Source organism: Mustela lutreola, chromosome 7, assembly GCF_030435805.1.
Source record: "Mustela lutreola isolate mMusLut2 chromosome 7, mMusLut2.pri, whole genome shotgun sequence".
In the NCBI taxonomy this organism is placed as follows: Eukaryota; Metazoa; Chordata; class Mammalia; order Carnivora; family Mustelidae; genus Mustela; species Mustela lutreola.
The window spans coordinates 49211020-49231214 of record NC_081296.1 but is presented as its reverse complement, the minus strand read 5'-3'; the positions used below and the strand labels follow the sequence as shown (position 1 = coordinate 49231214).

At 33.5% G+C, this 20195-nt stretch overlaps 1 protein-coding gene across 4 annotated transcripts in view; it reads left to right on the top strand.

The window, feature by feature from the left end:
* Nucleotides 1-20195, top strand: part of VPS13C (vacuolar protein sorting 13 homolog C) — a 179826-nt gene that overhangs the window by 139177 nt on the left and 20454 nt on the right. For all 4 annotated transcript variants that reach the window (XR_009355410.1, XM_059180680.1, XM_059180679.1 and 1 more), the window contains 12 exons: nucleotides 239-403; nucleotides 2137-2265; nucleotides 2653-2786; nucleotides 4325-4451; nucleotides 6183-6418; nucleotides 12836-12977; nucleotides 14054-14194; nucleotides 15020-15101; nucleotides 15220-15289; nucleotides 15913-16024; nucleotides 16136-16249; nucleotides 18159-18298. Coding sequence is in view for 3 of the 4 variants with exons in the window: in XM_059180680.1 (XP_059036663.1) it covers nucleotides 239-403; nucleotides 2137-2265; nucleotides 2653-2786; nucleotides 4325-4451; nucleotides 6183-6418; nucleotides 12836-12977; nucleotides 14054-14194; nucleotides 15020-15101; nucleotides 15220-15289; nucleotides 15913-16024; nucleotides 16136-16249; nucleotides 18159-18298 (1592 nt within the window). In the remaining variant the exon portion in view is untranslated. The remainder of the gene's footprint in view (nucleotides 1-238; nucleotides 404-2136; nucleotides 2266-2652; nucleotides 2787-4324; nucleotides 4452-6182; nucleotides 6419-12835; nucleotides 12978-14053; nucleotides 14195-15019; nucleotides 15102-15219; nucleotides 15290-15912; nucleotides 16025-16135; nucleotides 16250-18158; nucleotides 18299-20195) is intronic.

Here is a 20195-nt window from a genome sequence, read left to right as displayed (position 1 = left end):
TACCTCTTGGTGTTTCTTGAATTGATTTCTGAGGGAATCAAATTAAGTAACCAAAAATTTTTTTTAGTGAAAAGATAAGCAGTAGTTGAATATGGCTTATATTAGTTACTTTATTTTAACAAGTATTATTTTAAAATATTTTAAGAAATTCATGTATGAATGGGGTAAATGTATGTACATTTCAAAGAAACTGTATAAAGTACGGAGAAATTATACACTTGTTTTTTTCCTCATACAGGTTGGTGTTAGCATCAAAATGAGCAGTTTTAATCTTACACGAATAGTTACTCTGACTCCCTTTTGCACCATTGCAAACAAGTCATCATTTGAACTAGAAGTTGGTGAAATTGCAGCTGATGGCTCAATGCCCACTAATAAGTGGAACTATATTGCTTCTTCAGAGGTAAAATTTTCTTTTACTACAACAGGCTCCTAAAATGTATGAATAAATATGGCCATATAAATAAGAATCACATAGTCTTCTTTGTTATACTCATTTTGCTATCATATTTTTGTATTAAAATATGATAGAAAACCTTGGCTTTGCTTTTGCACTGTAAACAGATGTTAAAAAAAGAAGAAAAGTACTGGTAATATTTATCAGCAGCCAGTCTAGAAGGCTAACACCCAGTCTTTAGTTTTTCCTATATGTATAGAACGTATGGTTGTGTATTGTGAAATGAAGATAAAGATAACGTACTATGAATTATCTCAGTAGTCAGGATAATGTCTCTGCATTAACAAAAGCATGTAATCTTGCTGGAGGGCTTAAGACTCATATAAATTAATACATGGAAGAAAATACATGCAAAGTTATAGGTGGTTTTAGAATTTCTGAATAGATTATCTGAAGGTTTCCTTGAAAATTTCCTAAAATCAACCCCCTCACTTTACTGAGAAGGAAATTGAATCTCATACTTCCCTAAAGTTAGTACAGTCATTGGAAGTCACCATTATTGTGGCCAAGATTAAAAAGGGAGTGTTTCATAGAAGAGATGGCATTTGAACTAAACACTGCAGGTTCAATAAGATTTTAGGAGTAAAGAGAGTGAGGGGAAGAGGATAGGTGCAAAGATGAGCGTTCCTCCTTGAATTTGCCTGCGTTTTCAACCAAACCAGCTGAGCTTAAAGAACCGTTCTTCTGTATACCTCAAAAACAAAATTGTGTGTGTGTGCGTGTGTGCGTGTGTGTGTGTGTGTGTATAAACTTAGCAAGAGATGAAGAGGAATGATTCCACTTATATAAATTTCGAGCTCTGAGAGGCATGGGCTTTCCAAGGCACTTGGAATGATCTCTGTTGACTCTTAATCTCAGGAAACAAACTGAGGGTTGCTGGGGGTTGATGGGGGAGGGATAGAGTGACAGGGTTATGGACACTGGGGAGGGTATGTGCTATGGTGAGTGCTGTGAATTGTGTGAGACTGATGAGTCACAGACCTATACCCCTGAAACAAATAATATATTATGTGTTAAATAAAAAGATCTCTCAACATGTAAGTGCTCATTATCATTGATGTGGGTTTGATAATAGTAACATTTTCATTCAGAGATAGGATTTACCTAGTATTGTATAACAGAGGGACATTTTGTATTTTATTAGGAAGTAAAACCTCAGTTTTACAAATAAGGCTCAGAGAGATATATGCTTTGATTAAAATCAAACAGTTAGTTAGGAAGGTAATTTTAGGACTTCCAGCAAGGTCTGTGGTGTTCTCTTCTCTGCCTTCAATTGTCTTTCTAGTTTTTCTAGGCTAAAATAACACTGAAAGAATTCATAGTGCATTATGGAATTATAATGGGATATGCACAAAAGCAGATGTTTTAAGATTATAGGTTTTAAGTATTCAGGACATTTGAGGCATTCTTAATCAGTAAGCTCTTTAGTTTCTCATATTACAGTTATTCTGTAAGTACATACAGACTAATAGATCTGTGTTCTTCTGATGGAGTTTCTTTGGTTTCAAAAATAGGCCTTATGTTATTAATAATCTTAACATGAGATGTGGAGGAAATATTTTAAGAAACTTAGTAATAATTGTATCATGATCAGATTTAGAATTGAAAACTTAATTAGCCATTGTCTTACTGATACCCCAATATTGTTTTAAGACTGATATTAACTTTTACTTTTTCAGTGCCTTCCCTTTTGGCCTGAAAATTTGTCAGGCAAACTTTGTGTGAGAGTGGTGGGCCATGAAGGATCCTCCAAACCATTTTTTTATAACCGACAGGATAATGGCACTTTACTAAGCTTAGAAGAGCTGGTATGTTTTCATGGTTTTTAATTTAATTTAATTTAACTTAATTTAGTTTAATTTCTTATTATGATTTCATGTTTTAAAATGCAATGTCTTCAGTTTTTAAAATCTGCTTTAAAATATTTTATTAAAACATGCTATAAAATCTACTACTAATTGAATTTAAATTTAAAAAAAAATTCAACTGGAAAAAAAATCTACCAGTAATCATTTGAAGGTGCTAATATATATATTTGTAAGGTGCTATGCATGTATTTGTAAGAGATCAGAGCCAGTGTGCTTTTCAGTAACAACTTAAGAAAACAGACTTTTTGTGTCTACATAACTGATTGAAATTCCAAATGTCCTGCAAGTGAAGCCAGTGCCTCAAACAGATTTTTTTTTCTGCAATAGAATGGGGGTATCTTGGTGGATGTAAACACTGCTGAACACTCAACTGTCATAACCTTTTCTGATTACCACGAGGGATCTGCACCTGCCCTAGTAATAAACCACACATCACAGGATGTCCTCACATACAAACAGAGGTATGAAAAGCAAGGTGCATGGGAAATCTCATTTTACTGGCCCACAGTCCTTTCTATGTGTTTTTCTTTGAGGTCCCATAGAAAGGCCTATAGTCCCATTTCCCATGAAATGGGAAACACATTTCCCATAGAAAGGACTATAGGCCTTTCTATGGGAAATGTGTTTCCCATTTCATGTGTTTTCTGGTTTTAGTATGGTAACACGGAACACATGCTGTTTATTCTAATACCCTCAGCAGGTTTTGGGACAGTTTTCTATATTCCAGTACATTAATATTCCTGAAGCAAAACTTCTAAATATTCATATGAAGTGGGATAAGTCAAAACTATTAACCATCTCACAGCAGTTCAGATTAGGTTTTTTAGCCAAATGTTTGATACCAAACTAATAGAAAAATTTTTGGACTTTTGGAGCTTTTAAAATTTCAGAATTGGAACTGTGAACCTGTTTAGCTGTTGAAGCATTATCATTCTTTCGTAAGTTGCAAATGTTCCGTGAACCTCTCCCTATAAATCTTTATCAAGCTGTTTCTGCCTCCCCGTCCCCTGCCTTAGGAGAGGCAGTAGAAGATTCAGTGAGAGGACAATGAATAGGTAGTGGTGTTGAATATAAATATGGAATGATAGGAATTTTGTTGTTCTTGCTTGTGCTGTCATTTGACTTGGATGATACCATTTAAGGACATAACAGTTTTAAACCCTTAAAATACATACTACATATTTGCCAAGGATTACTATTATAAATCTGCAAGGCATTATTTTATATGTGTAAAATCTTATAAATACCTAAGGTTATTTTTACATACAGAATTTTTTTATGTAAAATAATGCCTTGTAGATTTACCTGTTCTTAATTCTCCTGACTGGAATCCACTCAGAGATTTAAAATTACAGAATGGGATTGAAACCTAATTGGGTTCCTTTTGTTGTTGTTGTTCCCTGGAAAGTTTTTTGTAATATAGACTAATACTTCTTAAACTTTAATGATTTGAATCTCCCAGAAATCTTGTTAAAATGCAGGTTCTGATTGAGTAGGTTTTAGGCAAGGCCCAGGATTTTGTGCTTCCAGCAAGCTCCAGGTAAGACTGCTGTTTCTCCATAGATCACAGTTTGAGTAGCAACAGTGTGGACCTAATTTTTGATTTTCTCCAAGACTCATGTTTCTTATCTATTGCATTTGATTCATAAACTTAAATTTAAGCACTGAGTGCTTAAAGTTCTACTGTGCTAAAGGATTTATTGTTTATAGCTTTTCCGCAGGTGAGCGCTGATGTGCCAGTTTGTTTACTTTAATAGATTCCATGGCCTGCATCAGTCTGGAGCACACTGCAACTTCAGAAAGGCAATATTCCCATCCCTCAAGCTTTAAGCTGTTAGTTTATTGGACATTTTAGGGTACTTATTTTTAGGCAGAGTTCCGTTTATTAAGAAAGGCAATTTTAGAAGATGTTTGTGCCAGTCCACTCCTCTGTAAACCACAGGTCTCGGTTACTGAGGGCCTGGCTGTTTTCATCTTCCCTCTGGTGGTTGTGTTTCAGTGGGTCACAGGAGGAGGTGCACTTGGTGCCAGGAGAAGCTCGACTTTTTGCCTGGGCAGATCCTACTGGTACCAGAAAACTTACCTGGACATACGCAGCAAATACTGGAGAACACAGTCTGTTAAAGGTATCATGTGATGTGAATGAGTACTGTAAGAGGGGCCTGGTGGCAAAGGAAGCAGACAGGCCAGCTTCTCACCGTCATGTTTGTCCTTACTCAACTAAAAATGAATTGGAAGTATTTTCAAAATAGGTTGGTTTTGGAGTTTAGATTGCAAGTAGTTCATATCAGTATTTTAGATTAGTCAAAATAATTTCTTTACAGTTTAAAAAACAGGCCTGCTTTATCTTGTCCGAGTAAAGACCAGTGAAGTATCTTTTTATATATACCTTTTTTTTTTTAAAGAAAGGAATTTTAAAGCTAAGTAAAAACAACTTTATTTTGAACATATGCATGCCACTGTTGGCTGTGAGGTTTTTAGGCATATTTTCCCAATGAAGACCATATATTTCAATTAAAGGAATTGGACAGTATGCAAATTAACCCACAGAAGCAATTTAATGTAATAATTTATTAAAATAATATTTAGGTAGCTAATTTAATCAAGTATGTTATTCTTAGACTCTTAAACTTTGGGAAGGTCTTAAGGATTCACCTACCAGCCTTTCTCTAGTGTAGGAATTGCTCCTATGTTAGTAATATAGATCTTTTGTTTCTATAGAAATATATTCTGTTATGAAAAGTTCATACAGTGTGTCCTGTTCTGCTGTCTGATAATGCCAGTTGTTAAAAAAAAACTTTATTGACTTTTGCTTTAAAAAGTCAATAGTGACTGAATTATCCTGTCCTCTATTCCCTCTGAAATACCCATAAAAGAGACTTAACCCACTTTTAAAAATCAAATAGTTCCTCTGTTACGAGATTCTTGGAATAATTTTCACCATAACAATTTGATGGAGCTATACTGCCTTGCTTGTGCTTTACTTTTTACAAGACCAAAACTCAAAGTTTTGTAAATGGTACAGAGGCTTAAATTCCCTGATCCTCTTAGCTCTTGGCTCAGAGACATGGGAGCTCTAGCAGAGGTCTCTGACTGTGCTGGTATTGTTTCCCTCTTGTCACATTTAATGCTACTCGGTAACTACAACACCCAGTGAGAGTATATAGACACTAGAGAGAAAGTGGGAAAGAACTCCTGGAGGAGGATATTCAGATGTGTATACTGAGGTAGATTGAGGAAGAATCTGGGAATAGTGTATGTGGCGATTGTGGTTTTTAATGTTTCTTTTCTATTTGGTGTTGGAGAACCAGGGAACCAGGCAATAGGAAAAGTAGATAATTGTGCCTCAGTTAGCAGCTCATCTGCCAGATTCTGGAAACTGAGCTAGAAGCAAGGCAGTTGCCCATTCCCTTGTTTGCTAAGTCGATTTGAGAACAGAGTTCCACTTAGGCCCAGGTGAACATGGTGAGACAGTTCAAAGAAAATCCATACATTATTGACAAATATTAGGTCTGAACAGATCTTTCCTTATTAAGTGTGAATGAACAGGGCAAAAACAAAACAAAACAAAACAAAAAAAAACCCCAGCAACACAGGGTTTATGAAAAAAAAAAAATAGCTCAGGAGAAAAATGTGGAATTATCCTATAGAATCAGAAGGTGATTATACCCCTGAAACTTCTTTTACTATAGAAGGACCACAAGAAATTTAATTAATTTATGTCATTTTGATGGTTAGCTTTCCAATTTATAGTCATGTTTTTTAAACTTTTCTAAATGTTCTCAGATACTGTAGTTTAACTTTATGTAATAAAAACTTACTGCTTATAGGTTTAATATAGTCTTTCTTTTCCCCAGGATGAATGTGGCCAGTTTCCCTATGATGCAAATACTCAGATTCACTGGGTATCATTCCTAGATGGACGCCAGAGAGTGTTGCTTTTCACTGATGATGTTGCCTTGGTTTCCAAAGCACTGCAGGCAGAAGAAATGGAGCAGGCCGATCATGAAATAACCTTTTCTCTCCACAGTCTTGGGCTTTCCCTGGTTAACAATGAAAACAAGCAGGAAGTTTCATATGTTGGGATAACCAGGTATGGAAGAAAGAAGATAGGGCATCAGAAATCTTTAAAAAACATTGAGTTCATAATATCAAGTTTACTGAGAGTAAACAGCTGTTCTGAATTTTTATATTCTTTCAGCATAACTTATGAATAGTTTTTTTTCACTGCTAATTGAAAAGCCCCTAAGATAGAAAGATGACTAAGATAATGCCCCTGTACTTACTGTACTCATCATCATTTGGTGGAGAAAAAAAGAGGTTTGCTTCTTTGTTTTTGGTATGTATTGTTTTAATGAATTATGATAACAGAAATGCTACAAAGAAATATATAAACGTACAATGGAAGTACAGAGATAGAAACAATTAAATTGTTTTGTGCAGTAGAGACTGAAGAAACTGGCCTGGATTAGAGAAAGCTGACAAGAGTGGGTCAGATAAATTGGAGGAAATATTCATGGAGGAGGCAGTATTTGACATGGGTCTATAGTCTTTAGTGGGTGGTTATTTAGAATGTTTTAATAGTGATGGAATCAGTTATTTGTTCTGATTCTGCTTGTATCTGTATAAGAAAAGTATTTGAATTTATTTATTTTGACTTTTTAAATCTCACTAACTTTGGTAAAAGACTCCTTTTCTTGGAGACTGATGGTTAGAATGGTTACCATGTTCCCATGTATAACCATCATAGCGTCAATATCAATAATCATGTTTAGTGAAGTAAAACATTAAGTCAATAAAAAGATCATATATGTAACATACTTTATGTAACACCTGATGGATTAAGAATTCTATAAAGAGTATACATCCTGGGGTGCCTGGGTGTCTCAGTGGGTTAAAGCTTCTGCCTTTAGCTCAGGTCATGATTCCAGGGTCCTGGGATCAAGCCCTGCATCAGGCTCTCTGCTCAGCGGGAGCCTGCTTCCCCCGCCCCCCTCCGCCTACTTGTGATCTCTGTCAAATAAATAAATAAAATCTTAAAAAAAAAAAGGGTATATAATATATCCTAATATAATATATAATAAAAAAATAAGGGGTATATAATATAATGTTGATATAATTTTAATATATTTGTGTATATATGAGAAATATATTCTTTTGGCTATATACTTGAGAATTTTACAGTATTTTTAACCTAAATATGAAAATAATTTTTAAGTCCTATAAATTCAATTTCTTCACTCTGTTCCTTGACATAACTTATTTTTACTTTAATATTACATGTGTTATTACATTTTGTCAGACTGGTCCTTACTCATAAAGACTTTTAAAAATTCATCTGAAAGAACTTGGTTATCTTTTTTCTTTCTTTTTTTTTTTTGGTTATCTTTTTTCTGATGCAGTGAGCATTTAATACACATTCAGTGAGGATGTGTACTGAGGGAAAATAAATCAGTTATGTAATTTTTAAAGATAAACTTACTTTTTAGGCAGTTTTAGGTTTCCAGAAAAATTGGCTGTAACATACTTAACTTCCCATATGCCCTGCATTTTTCCCCTATTATTAACATCTTGAAATAGTGTGGTACATTTTTTTACTGTTGATGTTCTAAGGTTGATGCCTTATTATTATCTAAAGTCCAGTGTTGATGTTGTTTGTTATGTCTGCTCTTAGTGTTATAAATTCTATAGGTTTGACAATTGGATAATACATCTGTCATTACAGTGTTCTATAGTATAGTTTCAGTATCATAAAAAGTCACCTGTGTGTCACCTTTTCATCCCTTTCTCCCTCCCTCTGAACCTCTGGAAACCACTGATCTTTTTATCATCCCTAGGTTTTGCCTTTCCCAGAATGTCATATCATTGGAATCATATGTATGTAGCTTTTTCAGATAAGCATCTTTTACTTAGCAATATTTTTTTGTTTCCTCGTGTTCTTTTTGTGCTTGATAACTCATTTTAAAAAAATCACTTAATACTATCCCATGTCCGGATATGCCAGTTTATTCACCTATTGAAAGACATCTTGGTTGCTTCTAAGTTTTGGCATTTATGACTAAAGCTGCTATAAACATTCATAGGCAGGTTTTTGTGTAGACATAAGTTTTTATCTCATTTGGGTATATATCAAGGAGCATGATTGCTGGATTTTATGGTAAGATTATGTTAAGTTTTGTAAGGAATTGCCAAGTTGTTTTTCAAAGTGGCTGCACCATTTTGCATTTCCACCAGAAATGCGTAAGTGAGCATTCATTGCCCCACATCCTTGTCAGCATTTGGTGTTGTCCATGTTTCAAATTTTGGCCATTCTAACAGGGATGTAGTGATATGTCATTATTGTTTTTTGTTTTTTTTTTTTAAAGATTTTATTTATTTATTTGACAGAGAGAAATCACAAGTAGTCAGAGAGGCAGGCAGAGAGAGAGAGAGAGAGGGAAGCAGGCTCCCCGCTGAGCAGAGAGCCCAATGCGGGACTCGATCCCAGGACCCCGAGATCATGACCCGAGCCGAAGGCAGCAGCCCAACCCACTGAGCCACCCAGGCGCCCCATGTCATTATTGTTTTAATTTGCAATTCCCTAATTACATGTGCTATTGAGTATCTTTTCAAATGCTTATTTGCTATCAGAATATCTTCTCTGGTGAGATTCAGGTCTTTTGCCCATTTTTTAATTTTTCATTTTCTTATTAAATTTCAAGAGTTCTCCATATCATTGAAGTAAGTCTCTTATCAGATATGTGTTTTGCAAATATTTTCTCCCAGTCTTTGGTTGTCTTTTCATTCTTTTAACAGTGTCTTTCACACAGAAGAGGTTTTTAATTTTAATGAGACTGGGGTGGGGTGGGGGGGCGGATTTCCTTTCCTGAGTTGTGCTGTAGGAGTTGTAGTGTAGAAGTCAAAAAAATGCAGTTACGTGCATTTTCTCCTGTGTTATCTGCTGGATTTTATACTTTTGTGTTTGATATTTAGATCTATAATTACACATTTTGAGTTAGTCTTTGTAAAATCTGTAAGTTCTAAGTCTAGATTAATTCTTTTTTTTTTTTTTGCATGTTCAGTTCTGTCACCATTTGTTGAAAAGATTGTACTTTTTCCATTGAATTGCCTTTGCTCCTTTTCAAAATCAGTTGCCTATATTTGTTTGGGTCTATTTCTGGACCCTTCATTCGCTTGGTGTGATTGTCAGTTCTTTCACCTATACCACATTGTCTTGATTTTTACAGTTTTGTGGTAATCTTGAAGTCATGTAGTGTCAATCCTCCCACTTTTTTCTTCTTTAATATTATGTTTTTTGAGTCTTTTGCCTTTCCATATAAACTTTCAAATTAGTTTATCAGTTAGCTGGGGTATTGGTTGGGATTGCTTCGAAGCTATAGATCAACTTGGAAAGAACTGACATTTGACATTATTCAGTCTTCATATGGGTGTACAAAGATCCTTGTATTTAGATCTTTGATCTTTTTGATCAGACTTCTCTAGTTTTCCTCATACTGATTCTGTACAAATTTGTTAGATTTTGTTTATACCTAAATATAAACATTCCTCTACATTAGCACCATTTCTCTGGTGCTAATATAAATATTATTGTCTTTTTAATTTCAAATTTCAGTTGTTCATTGCTGATATGTAAGAACACAATTGATTTTTGTATAATAACTTTGCATCTTGAAACATTAGTTGCAGGAATTTTTTTTAATTGATTCTTTAGGATTTTCTGCATAGACAGTCCTGTCATCTGAGAACAAAGACAGCTTTATTTCTTCTTTCCTAATCTGTATATCTTTTATTTTCTTGACTTATTGCATTATCTAGGATTTCTCAGTGTTAAATAGGAGTGGTAAGAGTAGATGTCCTTGCTCTTTGTTCTTGGTCTTAGTAAGAAAGCATCTTGTTTCTCACTCTTTTTTAAAGATTTTATTTATTTATCAGAGAGAGAGAGGGGGAGAGAGAGCGAGAACAGTAGACAGAATGGCAGGCAGAGGCAGAGGGAGAAGCAGGCTCCTTGCCAAGCAAGGAGCCCAATGTGGGACTCGATTCCAGGACGCTGGGATCATGACCTGAGCCGAAGGCAGCTGCTTAACCAACTGAGCCACCCAGGCGTCCCTTGTTTCTCACTCTTAAGTATGATGTTAACTGTAGGTTTTTTGTAGATGTTCTTTTTCAGGTTGAGCCCCCCCCCCCCCCACTTTCCTAATTTGTTGAAGCGTTTTTGTCATGAATTGATGTTGGATTTATATTATTCATTCATTCATTCATTCATTCATTCATTCATTTTAGAGAGAGAGGAAGGTCAGAGGGAGAGGGAGAGAGAGGATCTTAAGCTGTCTCCACACCCAGCGCAGAGCCTGACTCAGAGCTCGATCTCACAACCCTGAGAATATGTTCTGAGCCAAAATCAAGAGTTGAATGCTTAACCCACTGAGCCACTCAGGCAGCCCAAGATTTATATAATTTATAGTAGATATTTTATTCACTATCTTAATTGATTAAATACATAATATAGTGAGGACATTGTTAACAGTGTCATTGATTAATACCAACAAACTATGTTAAATTAAAATATTATGGGGTTGCATTTTATCATTATGCAAACAGTCTTCTCTAATCAGGGATCAGCAAAGTATGGCCTGTGAGCCCAATCTAGTTGATGACCTGTTTCTTAGAGACTTTGGTCTAAGAATTTCTTACATTTTTAAATGGTTGGAAAAAATTGAAAGAAAATAGTATTTTGTAATGCATGAAGATTATACAAAATTCAGAATTTGTCTCCCATATCTAAGGCTTTATTAGAACACAGCCTTGCTTATTTCTTTATATATCTGTGGCTGCTTTTGCTCTGCTTCTTAGCACACAACAAAGGAAAAATAACCCAAGAGTGTAGATTACCACACATATAACTATCCTGAAACTTTTGTTTTTTATTACTAATGCATACTGATCATGTTAAAAGAAGTAGAGAAAGTGGACCTTGAGTATCACTCTTCCAGGTCACAGTTAGTTATTAAATGAAATGGCAAAGCATTATTTTATTATGTAATGACCCTGTGCTAAAAGAATATTTACAGGGGCACCTGGGTGGCTTAGTGGGTTAAGCTGCTGCCTTTGGCTCAAGTGGTGATCTCAGGGTCCTGGGATCGAGCCCCGCATTGGGCTCTTTGATCAGCGGGGAGCCTGCTTCTCTCTCTCTCTCTCTCTGCCTACTTGTGATCTGTCTCTGTCAAATAAATAAATTAATTTTAAAAAATAGAATAAAAAAATAAAAGAATATTTACCTGTGCTAAAAGAATTATTGAAATTTCCAATCTAAGCACTTGTCACAATATACCCACCTCACAAGAAGGGAATGGCCAGAAAAATTTGAAAATTTGAGAAAAAATAACATAAAACAGACTTTCTTTACAAAAATAAAAAACAAACAAACAAACAAAAAACCAAAACCAAAAAAAAAAAACCCAAAACCTGAATGACTCATCTGTTAGCCAGGCAAGGAACATCTTTTACCAATGGTGAGGTAATTGGAATCATCTGAATGTAGCAGCTGAAGAGAGGTGTCCAGAGTTAATAAACTTAGAACCCTTAGCCCTTTTCTGAAAATAGTTGCTTGAAGAACTGAGGACATTCAGAGCAACATCAATAGTCAATTAAAAATAAGGCAAATCATTCTGAGTGGTTTTCCTTGACTCTTAATGGGTCAACAGATGTTACCCATACTGCTCACTTATTGTATTTGAGAAGCCAGTGCTGAGTTTAAAGTTACTAAAGAATTAGCCTCTATGAATACTGACTTTGAGCCCTAATAATGAAATGAAATGTTGTCACCCCTGAGAAAGGTTAAAAAAATTTTTTTTGTAAGTACATCTAGTAACAGTTGTTAACTAGGTTTATTGTGATGATCATTTCACAATATATGCAAATATTAAATCATTAGTGTACCTGAAATTTATGTTATGTCAATTGTACCAAGTTATATGTCAATTATAAAAAAATTTTTTTAAATTTTGATCTCGGGGTCCTGGGATTAAGCCCAGCATCAGGCTCTCTGCTCCATAAGGAGTCTGCTTCCCCCTCTCTGCCTGCTTGTGATCTTTCTGTCAAATAAATAAATAAAATATTTTTTAAAATAAAATAAAATAAATTTGTACTCCGTTGTTTTTATATTTTGAATCTGGTCAATTAGAAAAATGTGTGCAATTTTTTTCTCTTGTTATTGAAGCACTTACTTAACCTCAATTTTGTCTTAGCCATAAAGTCTAAAATATTTACTATATGGCTTTTTATGAAAAAAGTTTGAGTTCCTTAATAGATTGATGTCAATATGTGAGAGAAGAACATTTCCCCTGCCCCTTTTCCTTATGTACTTTTATAATACAGGTGTATTTTGCTGCTTAAAAAATATCTTGTATAATTTTCATAGAATATTTATAGTTGTAATAATTTGTGGTTGAATGACAATTCCAGCAAGCCTAATATATACTACTAACTTAATTTTCTTTGTGAATTGTTTTAGTTCTGGTGTTGTTTGGGAGATGAAACCAAAGCAGAAATGGAAGCCTTTTAGTCAAAAGCAGATAATGTTGCTGGAACAGTCCTATAAAAAATATCAAGTATCAAAAGACCATGGATGGATTAAGCTAGATAATAATTTTGAGGTATACCAGAATTTTTTTGTTTTTGTTTTTATATATGTATTTCATCGGTGCATAGTAAGTAAGGAAAATTTAGAGTAAAATTTTGTGTGCAAAATTTTATCCAAGTAAAAATGTGTGTGCAGAAACTAATGTATAGCAAATGAACTCTTATTTGTTAGTAGGATTGACGTGACTGATCATCATTAGTACATTTTAAATCAAAATATGTTATTAAATGGTATACTGTGAAACATGATTTAAATGTTTCCCTTTTGTGTTTTTGTAATTTCTTTTGTTTATAACACAGTTTCATGGAACTTGTTTTCAGTAAGATTATGCAGAAATTAATATTGTTTATTGGAACTTTTGTTCTGTTTTGAATGATACCAATATATATTGGTAAATAGAATCTGTGCAAAATTACTTATTTCAGTAATGAAAAATCTGTAGAATATCCATTCAATTAAGTTCATTAAATGTGAATGATTGTTGGACTTGGGTAGATGTCACAAATATAGGTGTACTCTGCAGGCCCTTACAGTATTGCAGTTGAAGGTCACTTTTGCCCTAAGACCCCAGAAGCTTGACTGCCATTTCTCATTTGCTTTGGTTCAGCTACACACTTCTGGTTATTCTGTCATGTTTAATGGTTGAGTTTGGATTGATTACCAGATATGCTCCCCATCCCGACCCTCATCCCTATGAAGGCTGGCCATACTCAAACGAAAACAAACTGACATAAATAAGCTATTAACTATTCATTGTTTAACTTTGTTAGAAAAAAATTTACAAGTTACATAGAATTACTCATTATTATTGAGATTTTTAAAAAAATATAAAACATGGTTTATTTTCTTTAACTGCAGTTTATATAATTGGAAATTTCCTCAGTTGTTTTCTTGTTTTCTTCATCATTTTGGTGGAAAACTGATGATTCTGCTTCAAAGATCTCAAATGTAGATCACCTTAAGGCAGATCTTTTGGTGGGACATAGAGACTAAAATGTTTTCTCCTTTCAATTTGTGAGTAAATGGGTATTTAAAAGGGGCTATCCTTCTAATACCAAATCATCATAAACATATGTGCTTTTTCCCCAGGTCAATTTTGATAAAGTTCCCATGGAAATGCGCCTCCCTGTTCATTGCCCAATAAAGCGAGATTTTTTATCAGGGATTCAGATTGAGTTTAAGCAGTCTCCTCACCAGAGAAGTTTAAGAGCCAGATTGTACTGGCTTCAGGTAACATTGTCATTTTCAGTTTAATAAGTATACCTAATCCCTTTGGGAAACCTGGGGGTAAAAATTTTTCTGCAAGACTCTAGCATACATTGTAAACAGTTTTTTTCTTTTTATTTGTATATTTATTCCCTTTTGCATATATCCTGTGGATTCTCTAAACTTATTGTCCCAAAGATTGTGACTTTTGAGACTATTTAATTTGACCAGATGGCCTGCAAGAGTGTTTTCCTGCACTGAAGTTGTTATTTTTAAATAATTCTTTTGAATTTGTCATGGGATCCCAAAATAAGATTTTCTCCTATCATTCTACACAGGAGTGGATATTGGAGAACATTTTTGTCTGCTTGCTTTCTTGCTCCCTTTTTGCTTCTCTTCCTCTCTTCCTTTTAACTACTAAATTCTACTTAGGACATTTTTATTCTTTTTTCTTCTTTCTAATTTCATATCCTTTTTCCACTTACATTTTACTTAAATTATAAACTGTCAAAATCTCACATAATCCATAAGCACAAATATTTTGATTAATAGTGTATATGCTGCACAGTGTTAATGCTTTTATGAGGAAATTAAATATTTCCTTACGTAAAAGGTTGCCCTTGCTGGCATATGTATGAATTTTAGTTTTAAAGTGAAAATTCTAGTAGCACCACATATACAATGCAAATATTTAATTCTGATGAAATTAGTAGCCTCTTCTATAATGTTATCTCTAAAACTAAAAGTTATTACATTATTTCAGATCTCTAAAACTAAAAGTTATTACATTATTTCAGATCCTGCTGAATTCTTTTCTTTTCTTTCTTTCTTTCTTTTATTTTTTTTAAGGTTGATAGTCAGTTACCAGGTACAATGTTTCCTGTTGTATTTCATCCTGTGGCTCCTCCAAAATCTATTGCTTTGGATTCAGGTAAAAAAAGAAAAAAAAATTGAGACATTCTATTTTTAAAATTAAGTAGACATTATTTTGATCTAATATAAAGCTTGATTTTTCCCTCTGATTTTTTTGTTTTCTTTCTTCCTCTTAGAGCCCAAACCTTTCATTGATGTGAGTGTCATCACAAGATTTAATGAATACAGTAAAGTATTACAGTTCAAGTAAGTAAAGATTCCCCTATTTAACTAAAGGAATTTAAAACGAGAATCTATTTTGAAAATAAATTTCACTCCTGTGAGGCTGACTTCCGTATAAAACTTATTTTCTACTTGAAAATGGTTAAGTCATTTTCTTTGTTGAACTTAATATAATAATAGTCCCTCTATATTTTAAGGTGTAAAGTTCCTTAACCACTTTTCCTATTTGTAATTCCAATTAGAATATAAAATAGCCAGTGAAATATAAATGATGTATGTATTTGTGAAATGTGCTCTTGAAACAATTGCTGTAGCCCTTAGAAATGGAATAATACATGCTACATCATCTAATGGTATTTGTCTCTTCTGTAACATGATAAATACGAGATTTGGAACTTTAAATGCTTAGTATCAATACAGCAGTATTTCCACCAGTAAAATCTTAACTCTAGTGGGGGGATAAAAAAAGCTCAGTTAAGGATACCTTGATCTTGTTAACGTAACACTTTTTTTTTTTTTTTTTTTTTTTTTAAAGACATGAAGGTGTAAAAATCTTGTGACTTCTGGCCAAAATCAGAGTTTAACATTGAAAATTACAAGGTTTAATAGAAACTCTTTTCTGTCTTTTAAAAAATTTTTTCCCTCAGGTATTTTATGGTCCTCATTCAGGAAATGGCCTTGAAAGTTGATCAGGGGTTTCTAGGAGCTATTATTGCACTGTTTACCCCATCAACGGACCCTGAAGCTGAAAGAAAACGGGTAACAATTTTTATTCCTTGGGAAAATTATAAACTAAAAAAAAAAAGCCATTCCTTGAACTAATTAGAGAAAAAAAATTAAAATACTAATTCTTGATTTCATTTTTTTCAGACAAAGTTAATCCAACAAGATATTGATGCTCTAAATACAGAGTTAATGGAGACTTCAATGACTGATATGTCAGTTCTTAGTTTTTTTGAACATTTCCATATTTCTCCTGTTAAGGTTTGTTATAATTATTATTTTTAAAATTGTGCAGAATTTTAAGATTTTTAAAGGCCCTGTGTTTAAATGTGTGTTTTAATTTGCATCAAAAATTTGGTGGGAATTTTGTTTGATTAATTGAAATAATTAAGACAATTCTCTGTAACATATGTACAACCATAATTCCCACAGAGAAACCGTCAGAGCATGTTCTCTAGTCTTGAATTAATAACCCCTTTATTCAAGGAAGGAGCTGACAAAAGCATTTCTTAATTAAGCGAAGAAGTGCTCACCAACATTTAATGTTTTGGTTGCACTTTGTAACTACTATCACTGTCTAAACAGAGAGCTATAATGGGTGCCCTAACCAGAATGTGAAAACGCTGAAGTAGGTATTATACTGTTGATGTGGTGTTTTTCACCCTTCCAAAATTTGATTGTAACTAAGGGAGTGGAAAATTGGATACCTTTCACTTGCCTGATTTTGTACTTTATGAACCCATTTACTTTTCTCCTTTTGTTGTTCTTTCTAGGTTTTATAGGAAGAGGTGACTGCTTAGTAAATTCACAAATGCCACCAACCATAACTCTCTACACTTGTGTAATGGGCCAGATTTACAATTAAGTAACTCTAAAATATTGATGATCCTTTACTTTCTCAAAAACTGTTCACAGCACATTATTTTCAGTTGCATACACCAGTCCTTTTGGTGAAGTAAATTAATTTATAAAACAGATTGAATTATTATTTTAAATTGATATACTACTTTGGTAGTATTAGACATATTTATAGTGTAAGGTTTAAAATTTATATCATTTCATGTAGTAGGTTATACACAATTTCTCTTTCATTATTAAGAGAAAATCACTTATGAGTTTGAACAATACCTTCTACAAATATTTGCTGAATGCCTACTATCAAAGTTGCTCTGGAATGTATAAAATAACTTCCTGGATTTTATAATCTTAGGGGAGTGTTAAAGATCTTTGATTCATAATTTTACGCATGTTAGGAATTACATCATGAGGTTGAGTAATTAAGATCATGAACTGTAGTTGTTTTCTTATTCCATGGTGACTTTGCCTTAAGGAAAGGTTGGACCTCTGTCCACCCAAGCTGACCTTTCCTGGATCTGTATACTCTCTGGCTCTGCAGTGGGCAGAAGTCCACATCAAAAGAACAAAACAAAACCCCAAACCAGGCTTTCCTGATTTTACCCCATGTCTCCTCTGTTGAGCTCTGCCTTGATTAGGTAAAATGCAGAATAAGAAAGGAGAGTCATCTGATTTATTTGCCTTTATAGACTACCTTCTGCCTGTGTCTTTTGCTACTATTGTACTATCAACGATACAGCACAAAGTAGAAGCTAAATGGGAATGTGAAAATTTCGTGCTTTGGTACTGAGTTAAGGAGTCTTTTTAAAAATCTATTTTTAAATTACTTTTTAAAAATTTACTTAACAACGTGCTAATTGTTGCTGTAATTGTCATGTTGTTGTTACTTATTATTGTTGTATAATTATAATTATTATTGCCATATATTATTTACCTTAGTTGGATGAAAATAAGTTATTATTTTGACTGGTAGACATGTTTTTATATGCCAGTTGACATGTTTTCTTCTTAAAATGATTATACTATTTTTGTAAAGTGTTTTGAGACCCTCCATATAAGCACAATGGTCTTTATACACTTTAGATAAAATTTTAGTTCTTTGAAACAGACTAATTTGAATTATATCAAAAAGCAAATGTGAGAATCAGGTACTAGTGAGTTATCCTGTGTGGTATGTAGAGTAACAAACAATGGCTTTCTTTAGGACTCTGAAAGATATAGCATCTGTTTGTATCTGGAAGATCTGATTCCTATGTATATAAATTTTTTGTTTTTGTTTTTAACTTTTACTTATGAAACATTATTTTTCTTTTAGTTGCATTTAAGTCTGTCCTTGGGTAGTGGAGGTGAAGAGTCAGACAAAGAAAAGCAGGAAATGATTGCAATTCATTCTGTCAATCTGCTATTGAAAAGCATAGGTGCTACTCTGACTGATGTGGATGACCTAATATTCAAGTAAGATTTATGTTAAAGTAGATGGGGAGGGTTTTCTACCAAGGTTATGTTTCTGAATATTACCTCTGCCCAAGTGGGCTAGAATGTTAGCTTAGAAAATGCTAATTCTCACCATATTTGAAGCTTGGCCCCTTTCTAATTATGCATTTTAGATAATGCTTATTTTACTATTAAAGAGTTTAATATTTTCTTCAGTTATTCAATGTTGATAATATATGAATATAGAATAAAAATGGAGTTATTTTGGTAGTAGCTTATAAATTGACCATGTTTTAAAGCAGACATATTTAGAAATATGTAGCAGTATGGTGAGATTTCAGTATAATTGTATGGAAAAGTATAGAAAATAACTCTTTATAGCATTTAATCTGAGAATACTTACATGTGCTAGACATATGTGAATTCAGTGAATGTTTATTGAATTGAATATTGAGCAATTATATTGGAACAAGTAGTTCCTTTGGAGAAAAAAAAAAACCCTTTTATATTATTTCCACCTTGTCAAATTTCATAGGGATGGAAGATTAAATATAAAATTCAAATGAAAAAGACTGAGGAAGACATCAATGTTAATTGTCAAATCTCGAGTAAAGGAAGTCTTCTCAGTGTAAAAGCAATGGGAAAACCTGCAGTGGAAAATACAAGATAGATTTGACTACATAACAATTAAACACTTCACAAAATAAAATCAGTGGAAACAATTAGAAAATGAATTGGGAAAATATAATGACGAGTATGACAGAGAGAAGATTGATAGTCTTAATATTAAACATTGATAGGACAAACCTAAAGATTCCATTGCTGGGGCATCTGGGTGGCTCAGTCATTAAGTGGCTGCCTTCAGCTCAGGTTATGATCCCAGAGTCTTGGGATCCAGCCCCTGCTTGTGTTCTCTCTCTCGCTGTGTCTCTCTGTGTCAAATAAATAAATAAAATCTTAAAAAAAGAAGATTCCAGTGCTATAATTGCTAGCAGACAATAAGGGAGAATTTGCAAAAGGGAAGATACAGCAGGTGATAGATATTTGAAATGCTCAGCTTTATGATTTATCACATAATAAATGCAAATTAAAGCAAATTGTCAAAGATTTCAAAATATGAATAATTAATACTAGAGAGGGTTGGGTCTAATAAATGGGAATTTTTAACTATTTGTATGAGTGGAAAGATTTTATATATCTTTATCTATATATATAGATACATATCTTAAAGTCTCAAATTTTTTTTAGTAGTTTTTAACTCTGTAATTCTTTTTTTGGGAGTTCAGTCCAAAAAATAATCATGAAATACAACCGAAGAGTTATATTAAAATTTACATATGGCAGTCCTAATTATTATTGTCAAGATTTGGAAATGTCTGACAGTGGGAGAATTGTTTTGTTATGACACTTACACATGATGGAATGCTAAGCATCCATTAAAAATGGTTACATAGAATTTTGAAAACCTAGAGAAATACTTATTCACAATATTGAGTGTAAAAATGCATACAAAATGTTTTAAATATTTTTGAATTGGATAGAAAAGAAAATTCAAAGTGGGAAAATGTCAAGGAAAAAAAAACCTAAAAAATCCTTTATGATGAGATTATGGTTGAATTTTTTAACCTTTTTACTCTTCGTGTATTTGTGAAAGACTTGTATGAGAATGTGCTACTTTTTTTTTTTTTTTTAAGATTTTATTTATTTACTTGACAGAGCGATAGCACAAGTAAGCAGAGTGTCAGGCACAGGGTGAGAGAGAAGCAGGCTCTCTGCTGAGCAGGGAGAGCCTGATGCAGGCCTCGATCCCAGGACCCTGGAATCATGACCTGAGCTGAAGGCAAATGCTTAACCAACTGAGCCACCCAGGCACCCGAGAGTGTGCTAGTTTTACAGTAGTTTTGTTACTATGATATGA